The sequence below is a fragment of the Rhinoderma darwinii genome, chromosome 1 (genome assembly GCF_050947455.1).
Source record: "Rhinoderma darwinii isolate aRhiDar2 chromosome 1, aRhiDar2.hap1, whole genome shotgun sequence".
NCBI lineage: Eukaryota > Metazoa > Chordata > Amphibia > Anura > Rhinodermatidae > Rhinoderma > Rhinoderma darwinii.
Window position 1 is genome coordinate 562,127,640 of NC_134687.1, and position 23,859 is coordinate 562,151,498.

Genomic DNA, 23,859 nt, shown 5'->3' on the forward strand with positions numbered 1-23,859 from the left:
AACCAGAATATAAAGGACTTGAGGGCGATATTTTGTACAACAATAGACATGAGGAAAAAGACACAAAATAAAAACAAAATTAATAGTATAAAGTCATAAGGAGAAGGGATTGTCCAGTACGGTCGCAAAAATTAAAGGACCATTGAAACTATAAGAGGTTTTTAATTAACTTTTCTACAGTGTCTCCCCTCCCCCTTTCCCCATCCGCCTGCTCCAGTTCTGGGACTCAGAAGTTAAAATGTGACAACTGCCATAGATAGTAGTGGCTATTACGTGATTATCCAACTTGATCCCAAATATTAGTCAATGCAGAAGACGCTAAGATGGATGGCGAGTGTGCGTGCGGGCACAGTAGCAGTACCTGCGAGATCGTCTTGACATAATAGTAAGCCAACGTGCGTGGACAGGCAGCTTCACTTTGAACCTAATATTACAGTTGAATTCTAGAATAAATACTTTGCATTCATGCACAATACATTACCTATCCTGTACTCAGGATTCTGCATGTTGCCACTGAAGATCTGTCAACATTGTGCTGACAGACACACCCTTCCTAGTTGCCTGTTGGATAGACAATCCCCCACAACGCATAGAAGCAGGACATGCCTTCTACAGAGACTGATCAATTGTCACACGGAACAAAAGCAAAAAAATTATAATTTATAATGCGCTATGGACTATAATCATAGGAGGGAAACTTGATGTAGCTAAAGTATAAATAAAGTGAAGTTACTCAACAGTAGAAGTAGAATGAAGCTGTCAATTCTATCCAAAAGCAGAGACACTTTATGTGGACATAACTGGAAACAATAGATTAGCATTTACTTTCAAAAGAAAAAAAAAAAAACAACATACACGGCTTTCTTACAAGGATCTACAAATGATGCCGGCACCAAGATACGTTATGTGGAAAACATCTACACAGTGTCAGATTCAAGGTCCCCAAGATGGATCATGCTTCTAACCCTGTCTTTCACTCAGGAGAAAGCCACTCGGCAGCTGGAAATCATGGCTAGGCACGCCAGGAGCCACAATAATTAATCACTGCATTAAGAGCTGCCATCTTCAGCACTAACACCTTCATCTGTCCACAAATCTCCGAACCCACCAACTGGAACACCTCAGAACCCCCGATGTATTCAGATACACCGTGCACGGCCCGCAGAGCGCTGTTCTGCAGAATGCTATTACAATCTAAAAAGAATCAGACATAACAGTAAAGAACCTCAAAGAAAGTCAAGTGCGAGCCAAAAGAGCAATTTCTATCAGCGAACGTCTGGTTCTAGATTAGAATGTAAATTCCTTGCTTGTCTCGGTAAGTGGAAAAAACAATTCTGTGCTCATCCAACAAATTTTGTTTCTGACGTCTAATTTTTTTCATTCATTTTGGATATAATAAAGTACTCAGCTATTTCCTAGTGATGCAATTTGCACAAACAAAAATCTATTTCGCATTAGTATTTCTCAATCAAACAAACCTATTCCCGCTGGCAAGCTGCTCTGCTCACTGAAAACAAACACCACACCCGACAGTAGAACACAAGCAGAATATGTTTCATATAATGCGTGTGTGTATATATATATATATCACAAGCAAAATGTGTGTGTGTGTGTGTGTGTACTTCATAGCTGTATATAATACAGAATATTGGATAATTTGGCACCCCTCAGATCCCATTAATGCCAGATTATAAAATATGAATTTTATTTTGCTTGTGATATACGTACGTACGTACGTACGTACGTACGTACGTACGTACATCACAAGCAAAATAAAATTCATATAATCTGGCATTAATGAGACCTGAGGGGTGCCAAATTATCCAATATTCTGTATTATATACAGCTATGAATACCCATGAAGTACATACATTATATATATATATATTACACACATATATATATATATATATATATATACACACATACATACACACACACACACCACATATATTGTAATGTCAGGATAGGAGGACAGACAGGTGAGCCCTAATCTACCCGCCACTCAGTCCCTGCCTACTTGCACAGCCCGTCCTAGGCGACGGCGTACAACTGGTCCCTACGCTCAATATGTGCACGACAGATAAACAAGACAAGGGAACACAAAAGCTAAGGCATGTGGGGCAGTTGCCCACGGCAACACCGTGAGCAACAGTGTAGTGGACGAGCCGAGTCAAACCAGGAGTGTACGTGGTAACAAATACAGAGCAGGAGAATAGTCAGTCAAGCCAGGGTCAATATGAAGCAGAGGTCAATGGTAACAGCAGGAACAGCAGAGCCAGAAAATAAGAGAATCACAGGCAAAGGACAAGCAGCATATGAAGGTATAAGTGGACCAAGGGCGGGAGCTAGAACCGTCTGGCCAGGCTGCGATAGGCTCTCCCACTCCTCAGCCTACCAGCCTGAGTGGTAGCAGATCGAGTCACTCTAGCAGACCTAGGAACAGATGCAGACTGATTAACCACAGGCGTCGACACAGAAGCTGTGTCAGACAAATCCCTTACATACATACATTATATATATATATATACATATATACACACATACACACACACACATACATACATATACACAAATCGAAAAAATGAGCAGCAACTCCAGAGAACCAGTGAAAAAATGGGTACTTTATTGCCCGTGCGACGTTTCAGATCCGTCCACTGGAGCCTTTCTCCAGTGGACGGAGCTGAAACGTCGCACGGGCAATAAAGTACCCATTTTTTTCACTTGATCTCTGGAGTTGCTGCTCATTTTTTCGATTTGTATATACCTGGGACTTGGTCTGTTCCTCAGAGCTTGCACCCACACGCTGCCAGTGCTGCCTAACTCTCTCTATATCTATCTATCTATCTGCACGCACGCTAAATTAATCAGAAATACACTATACATTGTTAATGTGCTAAATGACTATCCAGCCGCAAACGTCTGGTTTTTAATGCAATATCTACATAGGTGTATAGAGGCCCATTTCCAGCAACCATCACTCCAGTGTTCTAATGGTACATTGTGTTTGCTAACGGTGTTAGAAGGCTAATGGATGATTAGAAAACACTTGAAAACCCTTGTGCAATTATGTTAGCATCGCTGTAAACAGTTTTGCTGTTTAGAGGAGCTATAAAACTGACCTTCCTTTGAGCTAGTTGAGAATCTGGAGCATTACATTTGTGGGTTCGATTAAACTCTCAAAAAGGCTAGAAAAAGAGAGCTTTCATGTGAAACTCGACAGTCTATTCTTGTTCTTGGCAATTTCTCGCATGGAATAGCCTTCATTTCTAAGAAATTGAAGACTTCCTACAACAGTGTGTACTACTCCATTCAGTGGACAGCACACACAGGCTCTAACCAGAGAAGAGAGAGAAGTGGGAGGCCCCGCTGCACAACTGAGTTCATTAGAGTCTCTAGTTTGAGAAATAGACGCCTCACAGGTCCTCAACTGGCAGCTTCATTAAATAGTACCCGCAAAACGCCAGTGTCAACGTCTACAGTGAAGAGGCGACTACGGGATGCTGGCCTTCAGGGCAGAGTGGCAAAGAAAAAGCCATATCTGAGACTGGCTAATAAAAGGAAAAGATGAATATGGGCAAAAGCACACAGACATTGGACAGAGGAAGATTGGAAAAAAGTGGTCTGGACAGACGAATCGAAGTTTGAGGTGTTTGGATCACACAGAAGAACATTTGTGAGACGCAGAACAGCTGAAAAGATGCTGGAAGAGTGCCTGATGCCATCTTGTCAAGCATGGTGGAGGTAATGTGATGGTCTGGGGTTGCTTTGGTGCTGGTAAAGTGGGAGATTTGTACAAGGTAAAAGGGATTTTGAATAAGGAAGGCTATCACTCCATTTTGCAATGCCATGCCATACCCTGTGGACAGCGCTTGATTGGAGCCAATTTCATCCTACAACAGGACAATGACCCAAAGCACACCTCCAAATTATGCAAGAACTATTTAGGGAAGAAGCAGGCAGCTGGTATTCTATCTGTAATGGAGTGGCCAGCGCAGTCACCAGATCTCAACCCCATAGAGCGGTTGTGGGAGCAGCTTGACTGTATGGTACGCAAGAAGTGCCCATCAAGCCAATCCAACTTGTGGGAGGGGCTTCTGGAAGCATGGGGTGAAATTTCTCCCGATTACCTCAGCAAATGAACAGCTAGAATGCCAAAGGTCTGCAATGCTGTAATTGCTGCAAATGGAGCATTCCAAGGCAAAGTTTGAAAGAGAAAATTATTATTTCAAATATAAATCATTATTTCTAACCTTGTCAATGTCTTGACTATATTTTCTAGTCATTTTGCAACTCATTTGATAAATATAAGTGTGAGTTTTCATGGAAAACACAAAATTGTCTGCGTGACCCCAAACTTTTGAACGGTAGTGTATATGTATATATACACATATATATATTATACACACACACACATATACATATATATATATATATATATATATATATATATATATATATATATATATATATATATATATACACACACACACACACACACACACACACACACACACACACACACACACACACAATATCCCCTAGGCTCAGGCTAGGTGCCCTCAGATAAACAGCAGGTAATAAAAGTGAGGTAGCTCTGTTAATTTTGTGGATGTCAGATCCAGAATATATCAAATATTTATTAATGAAAAGCTTACCAGCATTTTACTCTACAAGATTATTAGGTTTGAGAAACTTTGGCAGCCTTGGATCAATTACGTCTACCCTCAAATACCCACCACCATGATTACTGAATTGTAATATTTTTGTAAATCTCTGTCCGACCTGTCCCTATACCGCTTCCCTCTCCTCCCCCTTTTTTTATTTATTTCTCTCTCATTTTATTATTTATAGTTATTATTTGTCTTGCTGAGACTCTGATACCCGTTCTGCTACATTGCTGAATCATATGATGTTTGTTACTTATTAATCTTGTGTAAAAGGTTTGCTTTTATCTATTTTTAATGTAAAATCTCAATAAAATTTGTTGGAAACAAAAAAATTGAGGCAACACTCCAAAGTAGTGCATCAAAAAAGAGGTGCATTTATTCACCCCACAGGCAGGCAACGTTTCGATCCGGCTTGCTGGGATCTTTCTCAAGCATGGCTCCTTAGTGCCTCTGTGCGGCCATTCATGCTCTGCCAGAGTGGATGGACATATTTATTTTATTTTTTTACCTGAGGTAAGTATGTATGTATGTATGTATGTTATATATATATATATATATATATAGTGTACTTCACATAAGATAACTATTGCACGGTTATCTGCTCTATCTTTTCTTGCTCCTCCAAAATGAAATAAAAATGTACATTCTTAGGGCTTAGACACAAATGATCATTCGACCTTAATACATGTTCAGTATAGAATAATATCCCTTTGAATTAATATAAAATGATTCAGATGCATCTTAAAAGTAAAAAAATGTTGCTTTCTTAAAACGCGATCGTTCATTTCTATCTTGTGTTGCCAATAGTGGCATTTGGCACAAGAGGAGGTGAAAATAAATAAATCACTCCGGTAAACTAGCAATGAGCTCATCAAATTCAATTGCAGTCTTCCATTTATGTATTTTTTATATTAAAGCAATAAACACGGTTCATTTGTCTTGCAGCAGTTGCCACGCGTTTCTGTGCTGTTGCTATGAACTTGAGCCATTAGCCGTGCTCCAAGGTAAACTACATGAACCATCAACAAAAGTGACACTCAATCTAAGGAGTTCATATTTTCTCCAGATTATCTATGGTGGTTGACAAGCTGGTAATGAAAAAAATCACACTAAGCAAATGGATCCTCTAATAACAATAAATTCTCTGTAAAAATACGAGGGGTACAAAATGTTTCCTTGCATCTATTTTGTCATGAATTCTAATTAACACTGGGGAAGGGGGGGGGGCTGGTGCTCGAAATAAAATAAAAAGTAAGATAAAAAAAATTACAGAGTGCTGGGTCATCACAAGAAGTGAATGTGAAGATGATTGATAATGTGCTGTAAGGTGGCCTATGCTGCCAAGATTCACTTCTCGTAAATTAATGACCCTCCTACCCGGCCTAATCATAGGGCCCAAATGATATTCCCCTTCTTATTTCAATTTTCCTCCAGACATGGAAGATGAAAAAGATCAGTCATTAATCTTCTAATCGCAGCATAATAGATCTATCACAATAAAACGGTTATTTTTTCATAACTGCAAAGCTCTTGCCGCCCTTAAATCAATAACTTATGAAAACAGCAGTTTACCTATGTTCGCCTCCGCTGACATGATATCTTACTAGATATTTCAAGTGTAACCCCGCAGTAGGCACAGCCAAGGCAGCCATGTTGCTGGGCGAAGGAGCAGAAATAACACTATGAAGTACTGCTGTCCCTGTGGCATGGATTTTGAAGGGGGAGGAATTATTCAGCGCCTTTTAACGATCTAACACGATGGGGCACAAAAGGTATAATTGCTAAAAACTTGACCAGTAGTACATGTTGGGGCATGCTCACTTAAAGCCGAAATGTCATCGTAAAATAAATAAGATGTCACGTATGCTTTCTAAAATCCTTGCACAGTGTATGACTGACCTGATGTAGGCCGTCTGGCACCTAAATTTGGTGCAGGCTTACCACAAACATTTGTCAATTCTATTTATCTACTTTAAAATAATGTGCTGCTTCTATTGCAGTCTGAAAACATCAACAGGCTGCTGTTGATGGATCTGAGGTTATGAGTCTCAGATTAGTACTATGAGAGGATTCTGGCATCTTGTAAACAGGTGGTCTCAATAACTTACTGTCCATACAAGCATTAGAGGGATTGTCCAGCCATTGAAAATTATTTATAAAAAAAAAAAAAAGCTTAATATGGTGTACAAACATTGCGGAATTGAAAAAACGCACCGCAGAACACTTTCCGCAGCGCGGGCCTGAGATTTCCGAAATCTCATTCACTTTGCTGCTACTGTAAATGCTGCGGAATTTCTGCACAGAATTCCGTTGCAGAGATTCCGCAGCATTTACGCTACGTGGGAAGCCGGCCGAAATGTATTTTCAACAATCGTAATTCAGGAGACATAACAAATGTTCACCGTGGGGCCCTCATGATATAGGACTAGATGTGAACATCAGAGTTTAGAGATTACTTATCCAACTAAAAGGTGTCAATTCTTTTGAAAGATCAGTACTGCACCGGCAGGTTATGCGTTTTCCCACGGACTAGCTTCTGCGGCTGCTGTCAGCAGTTCAGAGGACGCCGCTGGAATACCAGCGTTGGTAATTAATTATCGAAAAGATTTTGAGACCCCAACCGGGATCAAACATATATAGCTTTTGAAAGATGGATACTCTAAGGAATTAGCTAAACACATTTTGGAGCTACCGGAGCTCCTTTTTTCAGTAGTTTATAAAGATCTTTATTTTTTTCACTGATGGAGGAGTTTGGGTTGCTCCCAAACACATTTAGCTAAATCATGAGAGTATCCAACTATCAAAAGCTACATATGTGCAATCCAGGTTGGAGTCTCAAATTGCTACGATAACTAAATTACCAACACGGGTATTCCGGAAGCGGCGAAACTACAGAGCCGTGCTGAAGAAGCGGTCCATCGCCGAACACATAACCAGATTCAGAACACAGAAAACACCTCAGTGACAGGAGCAACAAGTCCCATTACTCCCCATCCTTGATGTGGACCGATTCCCAGGAGCATTGAGAAGAACAGTAGCGCTAAAGTGTTTTCTAAAAGCATACTTGTTGGTTGCGGTACTGATATTTCGAAATTCTGCTGCAACAAAAGGATTGACACCAATAGTTAGAGAAGTAATCTCTAAACTCTGATATTTACATCTAGTTATATACTGCGAGGGCCCCGCGGTGTATACCCGTTACAAGACTCCTGGATTACGATTGTCGATAAGGCCCTGTACACATCTGCATCGGAGGCTCTGTTGAAGGCCTACGTCAAAGGATTCTGTCATTCTTGCCGGGCGAAATAGTGCAACTATTATACCTGGCAAAACTATGGAAACCACCAGATAGAACCCATTAAAGTCAATGGGTTCCATTGGCTTCCTTCATGCGATGGATTTGGCGCTTCCGTTTTTCCTATTATTCTATTCCTCTAACGGAAAAGAAAAATGGAAATTGTAGCGCAGAGGTGAACACAGCACGAGACTTTAACCGCGCTGATGGTTGATCTTTATTTGACGGTGTCTCTTGTTGATGGTTTCCAAGTACCAACAAATATTCTCGAAGGCAGAATGTAAAAAAAACACTGAACATAAATAATGACTTGATGAATATTTAGCCAATGTTAGTCAAAAAGGCAGAGTTTCCCTTGATCCCTTTAAGATCAAACAATGGTGTAAGTGAATTGGGCAATAGAGCGCAGCATGTGTGAACTTACCGTGCTTTTATCTTTAAGAAGTTTTTCTATGATCTCAATAAGCATGTCCTTCTGTTCTGGATCAAGGCTAATAAAGTAAAAGAGACATAATCCCTTAATAAACTTGTTTAGTGCATCTGCACAATCAATCATTTTACTATAAAGACGTCTCCCTTGTAAATTAACCCTCTGATATGTTAACTTACTGTACATTTAATTTGGTGATATAATTTGACATAAACATAACAATAATGTTCGGACAGCTTTTTTTTTTTTTTTTTTTCGTTGGACACAAGTGATGGCAAGATGTACACCTGTCCAGCATTCAGCAACAATTCTCTATGCGGCTCAGGAAGATGTCCGGTGGCAAAAATTATGCAACTAGATACATGACTTACCCCATAGGGAACTAGAAGTTCAGTTTATTATCAGTTTCCCTCTGGCATTTTTTGGCCACAGAAAAGGAGTATATAATAAAAAATAAAAAAAAAAAAAAAAGTGTGGGTGTCCGGCCGTACGCAATTGTGCCCCAACATAATAAAGCACATGTAGGTCTCCACATTTCAAACATAAAGAGGACTCGTCGACTCTCCTGACATGACTGCATTATCTATAAAAGAACAATTCTGGACCAAGTATTCTAAGGCTCTGTTCACACCTGTACTGGAGGCAGCACTATACATGCAGTGCTATTTTTCTCATCAAAACGACGTCAACTCTGCGGTACCCCGATGGACCCGGTCTTAAGTCAATGCAACGGTTTTGGCACTGCGATGTGACTTCTGTTATAAATGGAAGCCACGATGCAGATGTGAACAGAGCCTTATAACTTTGCGCTGACCTGTTCCTCCTTTATCCCTCTTGGAAATGTATGAATCAATTGTCAAACGGTTGTTACCATTCCCCTGGTCAATAAGGGGTGTTCCTACACGGACTATCAGCACTGATTGGACAGTGTCAGAATGTGCAAGGACAAACACACTGAAAATATTAATGGTAATGCTCAGCTGTCAACGCAATCATATCATTCCAGGAGAAATAACAGAGGAACGAGACAATGCAGAGTCCTAAGTAGAGATGCTCCTAAATTGTTATTTTATGGGGCATGAGAGTATTTACATAGCAGTGAAGATGGCCGCTCTTAACGGATTTACTGTTCTATCGCTACTATAGATCACTTGCAGGGTTTGGGGTGTATTGCGGTTTGCTTAATGTACAACATTGTGGAAGTGAAAAAATAAAGCAATGTCTGTCCACTTTTCTCTAAAGCTTACAGTAAGTCAGACACCAAGGGCGCTTGCAAAAGGAACACGACTCTTAAAAAGGACAAAGCTGTGTAGTTGATGTGAAGTGGCTCAGCGTCACACCGAGCCATATATTGGAGCCATCTTACCTATAAAGCTTCTGGATAGCGTGCGCTGCGGTCTTCCGCACATAGGGAGACAAGTCTGCTGCGGCTTCTTTTATAGCCAGCATCATTATAGGCACAATAATTGGCACACGGATACTAGATAAAACCCGTAAAGCACTTGCACGTATAAGTTGGTTAGGATCCTGAAACAAGACAATACATTACACATGGCATCATTTCCGTAGCAATGGTTACCCTTCTGCCCTTCAATTTCTAAAATACCATACAGATTTCATGTATGTGAAAAAGAATACATCTTTGTCAGTAAGAAAGACACATCGGGGGCGTGGCCAGCTACTGATGTGAGAGGACGTGTGTGGCGATAGCTCCGGGCTGGCATCCTGCATTATATCCTCCTGACGGTACTGTAATCCGTGAAAGTTGCCAAAATTCCTTACCAGCTACGTCGGAAGGGAAGGACATCTTCCAAAAAAAAGATGAGCCCACCTAAAGCGATGAATGCGGCGGAAAAACTGAAATCCTATGCCCGCGTGGTAATCCAAGATGGCGCCGGCGAGTGTTCTGCTGGGCAGGCCGCGGCAATGGCAGGGACATCCACATCAGCTCCCTCTGAACGGGATGCGGGACTCACGTTGCAGGAGGCATCGGATAAGCTCCTGACAGCCATCCTTGAGACACGTACGACACTCACGGCGAAGATAGATGAGGTGAGAGTGGACGTGGGCCTATTGAGGCAGGACCTGCAAAATGTGCGGGAAAGAGTGACGGAGACAGAGGGCAGGATTTCGGCCTTGGAAGATCTCACTGCTAATATGCCGGCGGCTATACAGGATCTGCACCGTAAAGTGGATTTGTGGCGCCAGAAAGCCGACGATCTGGAAAATAGATCGCGCCGTAATAATCTCCGCATTGTGGGGCTGCCGGAGAGGGCAGAGGGGCAGAGATCGGGAGAGTTTGTGGAAAAATGGCTGAAGGAAATCTTTCCGGATGCACCATTCTCGCTGGCGTATGCGGTAGAAAGGGCGCACAGGGTCCCGGCACGATTACCACCTCCGGGTGCTCCCCCAAGACCTCTGCTTGCTCGGATGCTGAACTGTAAAGATCGGGATACGGTGCTGATGGAAGCGCGGAAGGCCGGAGGGATTCGATTTGGAAATGCTTCTGTGTCCATATATCCGGATTTTTCTCCTGATTTGCAGAGACAGAGGGCATCCTATGTCCCTATCAAGCGCCGACTACGAGACTTGCAGATTCCTTATTCGATGGCATATCCGGCTAGATTGCGGGTTGTGGATGGAGACAGAGCCATATTTTTTACGAATCCAAATGAGGCGGAAGAATGGATTACGAGAAAGCATAGGCAATCTCCCCGAAGATGAGTGCTGTGGCTGTGCAGGATGGAAGTTATGTCTGACATATGGAACTCATGGATACCCCATATTGCTTATAGTACAGACGTTCCAGCTGAAAGTATCCTTCTAAGATAATGATGTGATGATGTACTATATTATCTGCAAATTGTTATGGGGGGCATGAGGCCCATGTTATAAGGTTGGCAGTTCAAGCCCCATAGTAACATCCGTATATGTTCTAATTGGAAGATATGGGGGACTGATATTATACGTCAGGTATTAAGAATGTGTCTATAAGTACCTGGGGATGCTGGCTCGGGGGGGCGCTACACTCATACAGATAGTGTATTTGCGGCAGAAACACGCTAGCCGTAGAAACTACCCCCTAGAGTATAGGCTACAAAGGTTAGCTCCTGTTGAGCAATGTTTGTTTATGGAAATGTTATGGAGGATATTGAGTCAACTCACATAGCTACAGAACAAGGCTTTGATATTGCACACATAAGAGACATGGAGGGGAATGCATACGGGAATGGGATAATTGTTACTCAGGGGTTGGTTGATAGAATCAAGGACAATGGGGCTTCAATGAGTGTTAACAACATGAAATGGCAGGATTACGGTTAATGTCCTGGAATGTCCGGGGAATGGGGTCTGCTGAAAAGAGGCATATGATATTTGCTGCTGTTCGGGGACAACGTCCACATATAACGTGTCTACAGGAAACACACATGACACCGGACACTGTGGCGCAGTTGAATAAGCCCTGGGTACAATGGGCGGGTCATGCTTCGCACACTTCGCACTCCAGGGGGGTGGCCATCTTAGTACATGCAGAGCTTCGATGGAAATTGCTGCAATCCAATGTAGACCCGGAGGGGCGGTACATTTTTCTACATGCGGTTATGGATGAATGCCCATATGTGATTCTGGGGGTGTATAATCCTCCACCAGCCTCATTGGCAGTAATTCAGGAGGCAGTCCGATTTGTAGCAGCTTACCCGGGGGTTCGAGTGATCATGATGGGGGACCTCAACTTGGTTATGGACCCAGATATGGATAGACTGCAGGGGAATGGGAGTAGAGGCCCGTGTAGACCCACTCAGTTGAGCATGTTGGCAAAAGAAATGGGATGGATAGACCTATGGAGGGCGACACATGAAGGGGTTAGAGAATTTACATGTCACACCCTGCAGTACAATGCATTGTCCAGAATCGACTATATATTTGGATCACATGCGGTTTTCCTGGAGATAGAAACAGTGGATCATTTACCGAGGGGGATCTCGGATCATAGTCCGATCTTATTGACATTAAAAAGGCCGCAGGTGGGCAGAAGGGGAATGGGTAAGATACACCCGTTTTGGCTTCAGCTCATCCAACAGAATGATCGCATACCGGATCAGTTATCAATATTTATAGAAGCACATGCTCAGATGGAGAATCGGTCATTGGTGTGGGATACTCTTAAGGCCTATTTAAGGGGGTGTCTCCGATCCTCCATATCCTATGTAAAACGGGCAGCCGCCATGCAGGAGGAGAATATGGCATATCAATGTTCACAGGCGGAAGGGGTATTTGTTCAGGATCCCACGCCGGTTAACCGAAATGCTTGGCTGAATCTGGGTAGGCAATATTTACAGATCCTGAGGGATAAGACATCGCGTAGCTTATTTTTTAGCAAACAATCACATTTTGAATTGGGCAATCAGTCGGGTAAAATCCTGGCACAAATGGTACGGAACAGTTCTAGATCCCCCCCGGTGATGGGCATTGCGGGGCCTGGAGATGAGATGTACACCTCCCCGGGAGAGATTCTCGAGCAATTTACACAGTTTTATGATCAGCTGTATGCATCAAAAGTTGATTATAGAATGGAGGAGATGGAGAGATACTTGGATGGAACGAGGTTCCCCACATTGACAACGGAGGGGATGGCATCGCTTGAGGCTCCATTTACGTTAGATGAGATTATGGAAGGAATGGCTTCGTTGGCCAAGGGGAAGGCTTCAGGGCCGGATGGTATTCCTCTGGAGGTATATTTACAATATGGAGAGCTGCTGGCCCCCCAATTGCTGGCCCTGTTTGAACACAGCTATAGGAACTCCGCTCTCCCGGAGTCCATGTGTGACGCCACCATAATAGTGTTGCTAAAACCAGACAAAAAGCCGGAAGAATGTAGTTCATATAGACCGATCTCGCTGCTGACAGTAGATTACAAAATCTTGACTAAGATGTTAGCTAGTAGACTATGCAGAGTGATAAAAGAGATCATCCATTCAGACCAGTGCGGTTTTATACCTGGCAAGTCCACCTCAGAAAATATTAGGCGGGTACAGGTGGTGACGCAGATTGGATGGGAGGAGCAGCAGGACTGGGCGGTGGCATCTCTGGATGCGGCGAAAGCATTTGACTCGGTAGAATGGCCTTATCTGCTGGCAGTGTTGCGAAGATTTGGGTTTGGGGAGAGATTTATTAAATGGGTCTCCTTGTTGTATAAAGCTCCTCGAGCGCAGGTGTTGGTGAATGGGGCCCTGTCCCCTTCCTTTGGCCTCCATAGGGGCACGAGGCAGGGGTGCCCACTTTCACCACTTCTCTTCGCTTTGGCCATTGAGCCATTGGCTATTAACATCAGGAAGGATCCTGCATATATGGGAATTAGAATAGGAGACAGAGAGGACCGGATAGGATTATATGCGGACGATATGGCGTTGTTCATGGCGAACCCCAATGCAACCCTCCCCAGGGCTATTTCCCTCATTAACGATTTTGGAAGGTACTCAGGGCTACTAATTAACTGGTCTAAATCGTATCTGATGCCATTGAGACAGGATAATTGTGGATGGGGTACCCAGTTTGGCGGACTGCCGGTAAGATCAGAGTTCAAATACCTAGGGATTAATATTGCTAGAGATAGCTCTAAATCGTATGGGTTAAATGTAGCACCCTTGGTCACGTATCTAAGGGACAAACTACAGGTGTGGAAGGGCCTGCCTTTATCAGTAGCAGGGCGCGTTAATTTAATAAAAATGATAGTGATGCCAAAGTTCTTGTATGTGTTGGAGCACATGGATGTGTTGGTGCCTAAAAAGCTCTTTAAACTAATAAATTCAATGTTCGCGCCGTTTGTGTGGGGGGGGGGGAGATCTAAGCTCAAGCTGTCGATTTTACAAAGACCTAAAGACGAGGCTGGGGCTGCGTTACCGGATGTTTTTCTATATTATTTGGCGGGGCAGCTCAGATACTTGATTTCATGGGTCTCCCCCCCCCTAGAGACTAATGCGGAGAATCATCTCGCTCGGGTACTGGGTTTGAAAAATCTGTGGCCGATACTGGAGCCGCATGATTTTAGACACCGCTCCCTGTTACCCTTACATAAGCTGGCAAGACGAGTCTGGCAACAGGCTAAAGATATACTGGGATATGTGGGGGTGGTGGCGGAGAGCCCGCTATGGGATAATCCGAGCTTTCCCCATTTGCACGGATTGGTAGGGAAGAGTTACTGGTCAGCTAGAGAGGTAGTCGCTCTATCACAATTGCTAACGGAAGAAGGGGTGGTAATGACGGTGAGTGAGATTCGGGCGGCATTTAATATACCGCCAGGGGATGAATTATACTGCATACAGCTGTACCATGCTCTATTAGCACAATTCCCAGTGAACTCCGTGACTCATTCCAGTTGTGACCTAGTGGTGAGGCTGAGCACGCCGTTTACAAGGGGCGTTGTCTCCCAAATTTATTCTTATCTAATGGAGGCTAAGATGCGAATGGAGCCCCTGGGGGTGGAGGATAAGTGGCGTGCGTTAATTCCACAACTCACAGCAGAGGAATGGAGGGAAGCGCAGGGCTCCCATCTGCTGGTTTCACCAGCTGCAAATAATAAACTAGTGCAACTGTACATCATACACCAATGTTATTTAACACCTGTAAAGCTGCATCGTATGGGAAGAATGGAGTCCTCACAATGTCATAGGTGTGGAGAGATGAGGGCAGACTTTATACACTTAATGTGGGGTTGTCATCGGATTCGTTGCTTTTGGGAGGAGGTGGTTACATTATTAATGGCAGTGATGGGGAGGACGATAACTTGCAGGCCTGAGATATGTTTACTGGGACTGTTAAATGAGGAGCAATGGTCATTATATGAGAGGATTTTCCTCAGAGAAACACTGTTTATGGCAAGAAAGGCGGTGGCCATGAGATGGATGGCGGATAGATCCCCGACAGTAGCGCAATGGCGCAAAATGGTTAATGACATGCTTCCATTTGAGAAAATAGTGTACAAACATCGGGGCAAGGCGGCCAAATTTAATTTGATCTGGGATGGTTGGTGCTCATCGAGTCTCACTCACTGCACAGTCCAAGGGCTGACAGCTGATCTGGCACAAGCGGGGGGTGGGAGAGGGTAAAAGACTAGGCAGAATGACATGTCCAGGTGCTCCAGGGTAGGAAATATAAGAAGATTGGAGCGAGGTGATAGAATATTGAAGTGTGGGAGTATTTCTATTCTCATGATGTAATGTAATAAAAGCCGGGTTGGTTGGAATTGAGAATCCTGTAGTATGTGTGAGTGGTCTGCGAACCATGGGTTATTATGATGAATACCTGCGAGTATTCCCTTTGTATAAATTGATTCTTCTGACATATGTACTATTGAATGTGTAATGTTCTACTGATGTATGTGATGGTTTGACTCTGACAGTTACTTTTAATAAAACGAGTTTAAAAAAAGAAAGACACATCAGTTTGTGTTTGGAGACAATGTAAGATAAATAGGGAACGCCAAACCACTTAAGTTTGCACGGTGCGCACTTGTGGACAAGATGTCGCCCGCCAGTAGGTCACTGGCTACAGCAGAAACGGTTTTATTTCTTTTACTATTGCTTATAGAGCCCTAACATATTCCACGGCGCAGTACAGAGATTGTCAGCCCTATTGGAGATGGGGACCGATGTGAATGGTGACAATTTCATTTCCCCATTTCAGACTCTAAACACTAGGACCAATTTAATTAGGAACGTAAGCGTTTCCTATAAAATGTCTCTCCAATTTAGCGAGCGCCTTCCTGTCTCCTATTTACAGGAAGGTGAAGATGTCACTTTCCCCATATAAGATAAATTAAAGTTTCATATGTAACACGGATTCAGGCCTCATGAACACGTCAGAGCTGTAGGTACTCCATGTCCCACGATATGGTACACCAAGAGTACAATAGCTCCCCCATATGGCACCTCATGGAACATGATTTTTTTTTCTATTAAAGTCTGTGTGAGCTAGATGGGAAAAATCCTCTATATGCCTCCATATAACATTGTAGGCATGTAGGAGGTAGAGAAGGGCCACATATAAGTATATAGAAGCGATATTACAACAAAGTAGAATTGGCAGTCTTACAGAGCTGTAATATGCGAACACGCATAAGGCCAGTTTACATCTGTGTTGGAGTCTCCATTAGGAGCCGGCAAAGATTATCGGAAAAACTAGCGCAGCGTCCTGCACTATTGTTTCAGGTAAAACCACGGGCACGGCGACGGAACCCATTAAAGTCAATGGGTTCCGTCGGCCGCCGGTGGTGTCCGTGTTGCAACGCGAAACCATTGCGTCCGACAGTCCCTTGTTCTGCTCCTCTGACAGAGCAGAACAGAATGCCCCAACGCAGATGTGAACAGGGCCTTATGCTAAAAAAGTTACACTATGTACACTTTAAAGTAAAAGATTGTATTGGGGTTTTTTTTTTGTTTTTTTTTAGCAACTATTGCATCATTACCATCTTCTGTGAAGAAACCTAAAACAAACATCCTCCCCTGCAGACCGCAGACTTACAACAGTTTCATTTCAAGATATCTACGGCAGCCTGAATCCGTCATCACGCATGCATTTCCATCCCAGTTGACTCCACATTTATGATTATTTTTTTTATTGAATCTTTTCCAGAACCTGCAGAGAGCAGAACTTACTTTTAGACCACGCTGAAACGTAGCGATCGATAAGAGCGCCAAGTCTTGCTGTTCCTCTGCATATCGTACCAGGTAAACGTACACCAGCTTCTTTATCTAGAAAACATAGGAGGAATATTGAATTAAACGGCGCAAGGAAAAAGCTGGTCACAACATGTATCTCAAGCAGAGCTCCGTGAAAAAAAACCAAACAAAAAAACCAAAGTTGATTTGTTGAATAGTATAAAAAAGGAAAATAGACGAGAGGCAGCTGCACTTAAGAGGGGCTCGTGTCTTAATACTCGGCGCGTCCGACGTGTCAACACAGTACATTTCCAAACTTTTGGCTTAAGAAAACAAAATTATATATTCGTTCTCCAGAGAGGCACTTTTGTGGCTGCTGGGGCAAAAGACATAACAATATTAAATCACAGAAGGTTGCAAAATACAACACTTGTCCTTGTTCTGCTTTAGATTAGAGCAAATCAATACTGACCACAAGAGGCCTGTGCAGCGAGCGGCAGCAGGTTGCTGAGAATGGCTCCTTTCCTTGAAACCACTCTGTGCCCAGATAAGGGAACGCTTAGAGACGCGTGACTACACTGCTCTCGCCGCACTTACTGCCATTCAATGTTACTACATGCCCGACTGTGGAACTAATCACGACGGACCACATTAGTCCCGGGGAACGCAGGAAGGCCTGTTTAATTAGCTTATCAATGCTAGAACATCAAACTTCATGACATATTGACTAAACCTTTGATTTTGGCCGGTACCTCCAGCGCAGTACAGGGTCACAAATTGTATCCTTTGTCATTTGCGAACATCTGGTACATCTCCCAGCAAAGACTATAAACGCTTGGGTTTGCTAAAAAGAAAAATTCGCAGGACGGCATTATGGAAGCAACACTCAACTCATTTAGGAGTCGGAATGCGCTATAATGATTTTAGCTAGGATTTCGCTTTGTTTGCTTTTGATATTAACGATGATGAACAAAACAGACGTTGGGGTATTTCTGGCAAATATAAAAAGTGATCAGCTCGTACAAGGATATATTAAGGTTTTTAAATGGCTAAAGTTCAGGGGCTTCTAATGGCTCCGGTGTGTGGTCACTGTCGGATCACACTAGGGCTACGTCCCTTCAAGAGTGGATCTGCTGCCAAAAATCCACACCAAGAAGTGCACATTTTGTTGTGGATTTTCTTGCGACAAGTGTTTTTACGCAGCAAAAATTAACATGCTGCGGATTAAAATATTTGCAACGCGGGTCTATTTCTACACTGAAAATTTCCACTGCATATGGATGATATTTGTTCAAATCTCATTCACTTTGCTGTTGCGGTAATACGTTGCAGAAATTGTTCCGAAAACTTGCTACAAGTGGACGTATTCTAACACACCCCATAACTATGTAGAAAGCACGATCTCTCAGTTAGACCAATGGGCAAGAATAAGTGGCTAAATTAGAAAGGCATTCCACTCAGCAGGGCTACAACCCTTCAGAGTTTTTGGAAAGTAGGGTAAGATAAAATAACCCCCTATAATAAATGACGCCTCATGGGTGACATAACATAAATCATACAATAAGTGACAGGTATGTACACACAGGTGTTCACATATTCATCAGCACTAACCATAAAATCTACCCTCACAATACTGATCCACTGAACACCAAGAGGAAATCTTATCCCATACAGGGCTCATTTGTGGGGTACGTACATACAATGTAATGTGTGGCTCTTCGTGACGAATAGATTACATTATTTATGTTCAGTGACTGCAGTGGAGGTCAAACCAGGCAGCAGCTACAGGATTGTAACAGGAGGGTGGCTGGTTCGCAAAACACATCATCTATATACGGTAGATAGAGGAGCTAAAGACATATATCTCTATGGACCTACCCCACATTCATGAACAAGACAAAAGCTGGACATTCACATTACATTTTCTCACTGGATCCCACCAATTTCAAAGAAATCAAAAAAAAAAAAATCAAAAAAAAACCAACAACTACATAGCACATATTTTTAGGGAAAAGAATAAGAAATTTTTTATTTCAAAGTGTACCTCCAGTTATAAAGAAAACCGATTAAAGTCTTCAGTATGGGAGCTAGTGCTGTAGAATCACATTACATCCTACAGTGCTAGCTCCAATACGGAAGACGGAAACCTAAGAGAAAATGCATGACGTTTTGTCTCCAACTGCATAGCATCCTACAGCGCACAGCATGGATCTCGCCAGTCCGTACTATGGTTTAGAAGCAGAATAATAATAAAAAAAATAAAAGTAAAAAAAGATTTTGCAAAGTTCTGCACTACAATGTTTTTTCTATATACCGTAACTAAAACCTTTAAGGTCCTATTACATGGGCCGACATGGGCCACGAGAACTAGCTGCGATCAACGAAACAGCTCGATGAATGGCGCTCATTTACTCCTTTCACAAGGAGCAATGCATGGGGATGGATGACCGAACGTTACTACGATCACTCGTCCCCATACATTTCGCTCATGTCAGCAGCACATCTCGCGGTATACACCGGGAGATGTGCTGCCAACAACGTTAATATGTTTTGCAGCATAGACGAAACAATCAGTTGATGAACGAGAGTTTGCTCGTTTATCGGCTGATCATTGCCCTGCGTAAACCAGTAAACGATCGGGTACAATCGTTCACATGAACGCTCGTTTGCCCGATAATTGGCCCATGTAATAGGGCCTTAACTCTCTGTAAAGATAAAAGGCACAAGAATAATGTGACAGCTGCTTATTGTATTTTCGTGTGAAGATAAACAAGCATGCTTGCCCGATACCAGCGTACATGTTTATGGAGGAGTAGGAGAACATAGCTGTCAACCAAAGGAGTAATAGACAGCATAAGTAAATATTTATTATGTATAGAAGCCCCCACCTAATTCTTAAGGACAGCTCTGGAATGCTTTCTCCCTCAGCGACTTTGTTATGCAGCCAAATCTCAGAGCCAGGAATGAGGTTTATCAGCGAGGCACCAGAAATCATTTTTGGTGCCTTGGTTACCTGGCTCTTAAGGTGACCATATACCTTAGATAGCAGTCAGCCGAATGCATGCCTCCCACTCCCCCATTAACAGATGCTATTTTTTTTACGTTGATTTGGAGTGCTGCCTATCTTTGGACACATATTGGAGGATTTGGAACCGTGATCAGGTTCCCAGGGCGTGCACCCATCCATATTTTCAGGCTGGTACTGCTGGACGGTGCGCGCGCACACGCACGCACGCACACACACTTCTGAAGGTGTACATAGCAACCCCACTGCAAACCATGTATTAGAGCATATTAGAATACATCCAGTTGCCGTGTACAATATACATATATTTTATCTTAGTGTGCCATTCCTCCGATCCCTAAATCGACAGCATACATATCCACGGAACAGATTACTCTGCGGTACTGGTAAACAGACAGATTAGAAATACAGTACTTCTTACCTCCAGATTTTTGCTGGCTACATTCTTCACAACCGCAGGAAATAACTCAGAGGCATTTTTTCCAGCTGAAATCATCTTAAAAGAAAGAAAATGAAAGCGGGTCAGAAACAATGACAGATGAGTAAAATATCCCACTCTGGTCTAGCTAGGGCATGGTTGATAAAGCTTTTGTTATCCCGTCTGTCTGCAAAAGTTTTCCAAGGTCCCTCCAATATTCTGCAAATGTCTAATGGCTACCAGCCCCTGCAGTGTGTATGTCAATGCTCGAATATTTATCACTACAGCATCTCTGCGCAACACACAAAAAAAATAAATATAAGAAACTAGAAATAAAATATTTACACAGTATATACATATAAGGCTCTGTTCACATCTGCATTGGGATCCCGTTCCGACGTTCCGTTGGAGGTTTCCGTCAGAACGGGACAGATGTGAACAGATCCTAAGGATTGAGTTCTAATGAGACGGGGTCGCACGCAAGTCGCGGTAAAAATCACTGCATTAGAGCATCTGGCGAGTGACCTCAAGGTTTCCCTAGGAGGGCAGAATTTTTTTTAAAAATGGATATATATGGAAAGCGCTACTCTAAAGGCAAGATAAGCAGGGTGATAATAGTGAGTAAATTTATTTGCAAGAAGGGCAACGCGTTTCAACGCGGAACCTGCGTCTTCATCGGGCCAAAAGATAATAACATGACAAAACTATTTATATGCACATGTGGAGTTGGGGGAGGAGTTCAGAATAAAATCCGCCAAAAAGGCAATCCATTTTAAAAAAAAAAACAGATGTGAATGACATCATCAGGGATTAACCAGCAATCAGGACTAACAACGTAGGCAATATCAACAAGGGCTTCTTAATTGATGGCTGGCACTATATGTGGGCACTATCTACATGGGCACTGTGGGGTTTTCAGAAAATTGGGACAAAGGAACAAACCCTGACAAAGGAAATTCATTTGAAGACACATTGATGCAAAATGGACACGAAAATAACTGATCAATTGTCAGTTTAATGGCCATTTTTTTTTTTCACTGTCGTGTGGCTGTAGCCAAAGTGACTGATGCCAGGAGTCCCGTTCACATGTACAGTGGTCGGGCCGGTTGACACACGGACCGTTTTTCACGGTGCAAACATAGTCGTGTGAGTCGGGCCTTAATGTAATTTAACACCCCATGGTGGGGCCGGTGCTGCACAGGGTTCTGCTCAGACTTCAGACACTATAATGTAATCTCTCCCAGAGTGCCCGCTCAGCGCTATCTGCCCGGCCCTGCTGTAATTTACACTCCCCTCGTCTGCAACGTTGGAGACCGGCTGAGGTGGTGACGGGCAGAGGGGGATGCTAGTGCACGCAGCGCATCATTCATTATAGATTCTGTTAACCTGTTCCCTGCCGGGAACACAGAAGTTATAGTCCATTATATAGACATTTTTCCAATTGTATTTCTGATAAAGTGTTTGCAGAGGTTAAAAGTTGTGAAGTTACGTACAATTATTATAGCAATATATGTAAGAAAGTTATTTATATAAAAGAAAATAAATTTATTAAAATCTCTTGGTATTACTGTTAAATAAACTGAAAAAAATAAGAAAATATCGAGATCCAAATCGAAAATTGCCCCTAGTGTTGGAAAAAAAAACGAGATTTTATTTTTGGGCAAAATTGCCCAGCCCTAATATAAATAAATATCTATATCTGGACACAGTCACCTTGGATTTGTATAAACCCAATTGTCACAGTCCCTGTGCTTTTATAAATTCATGAAGGCGATTATGATTATTGTCATAAGAAGGGGTACATCATCCATAACACAGATGACTAGAGAATATGATAAAGAACCATACCCCTACAATCCTCTTCATTGCTTCCAGCTTGGCGGAGTCTTTGTTACTTTCCAACATTTGCTTTAAGTCTTCATTCCTACAAGAAGATAAATAGTTGTATGACCACAAAAAAAAAAAATATTTTTAAAATAATATATATATATATATATATTTTTTTTTTTATTTTTTTTTATATTTTTTTTAAATAAAAAAACATCAACATAAGCTTATAAAACACACATGTCGTGACACTTCTATGGACAGATTAGGATTTATATAATTGATAAAGGAAATACCAAACAATTGACCAGATTTTCAGTAGTGGTTATTGATAGTGACCATCTCTTTATTCACAAGTAGATCTCCAGAAATCCAGGCAAACATTGGAGCTGGCCATGGTACCGAGTCTGGACTCTCCAAGAGCAGAAAGTCATGTATGAATTACCTGGGCAAGTTTATAATCTGAATACAGCATGTGGTGCCTCAAGAAAACAACGCCATGAACACAACACATCCCGTTAATCCTTAACAAGTGTAGAATCATATGATGGCATGTATAAGAGAAAGACAAAATATTCTGGAAATTCATTAATGTCCTACACCAATCCCAAAAATGGGGGACCCAACATCGGTAACTCTAGAGGGGAACAGCCACCATACCATGCAAAACTACATTTTTATTTTATTTTTTCAAGAGCGTTCCTCTAAACTGGGTTCCTCTGAGTGGGTCATTAATATTGCGGCGATAGCAAATTATTTATTTATTTTTTACTACTTTTACACAAACACTTTTCAAAATTATTTATTTTTTCAGAAGTTTTTTAATCAATCGCGTTATTTGCGACGTTTTTAACGGCCGTTTTTCTAAAGAGTTTGAAAAACGGCTCCAAAAACAGCTGAAAAAGCGACATGCACTTTTTCGCGTCAGTTTTTTTTACGCAGCCGCTTTGAAAGACGGCCACGTAAAAAACACTTCGTCGGAACAGATCGCCGTTTTTCCCATTGAAATCAATGGGCAGATGTTTGGAGGCGTTGTGCTTCTGATTTTTCAGCCGTTTTTCGGGACGTTTACAGCCCTGAAAAACGGCTGAAAACACCGTGTGAACATACCCTAAAACCCTCTGCCACCCAGCAAAAATTGTTCACATATGGTTTGAGGAAGATGAGCGATATGAGGATCCCAATCTGTTCGAGCATCTGTGGGATAAGCCGGAAAAAGACGTCCGATTTAAGGAGGCCCCATCTTGCAATTTACAGGACTTAGGATGTATTCACACGTGCATGTTTACTTTTTTTTTAATGCCGTTTTTTATATCAAAACCAGGTGTGGATCATAAAGGGAGAGAAAGTATAAAAGAAAAATACTTCACTTATTTTAAATAGATTCCTGGTTTTGGCTTCAAAAACTGCATAAAAAAACCTGAACAAAACCCGCATATGTGAATATAGCCTTAAAGGGTAACTAAACTTTTTAAAAAACTTCTGAAATGTCATAGTGACATGTCAGAAGTTTTGATCGTTAAGGGTTCCGAGCACC

General features: G+C 42.3%; 1 protein-coding gene across 1 annotated transcript in view; it reads right to left on the reverse strand.

Moving 5' to 3' along the window:
• AP3B1 (adaptor related protein complex 3 subunit beta 1) overlaps positions 1-23,859 on the reverse strand; it is a 128,490-nt gene that overhangs the window by 80,819 nt on the left and 23,812 nt on the right. Inside the window, exons 2-6 of the mRNA XM_075847526.1 lie at positions 22,344-22,419; positions 20,499-20,573; positions 17,050-17,145; positions 9,762-9,922; positions 8,390-8,456 (exon numbers count right to left, since the gene is read on the reverse strand). Coding sequence (XP_075703641.1) covers positions 8,390-8,456; positions 9,762-9,922; positions 17,050-17,145; positions 20,499-20,573; positions 22,344-22,419 — 475 coding nt within the window. The remainder of the gene's footprint in view (positions 1-8,389; positions 8,457-9,761; positions 9,923-17,049; positions 17,146-20,498; positions 20,574-22,343; positions 22,420-23,859) is intronic.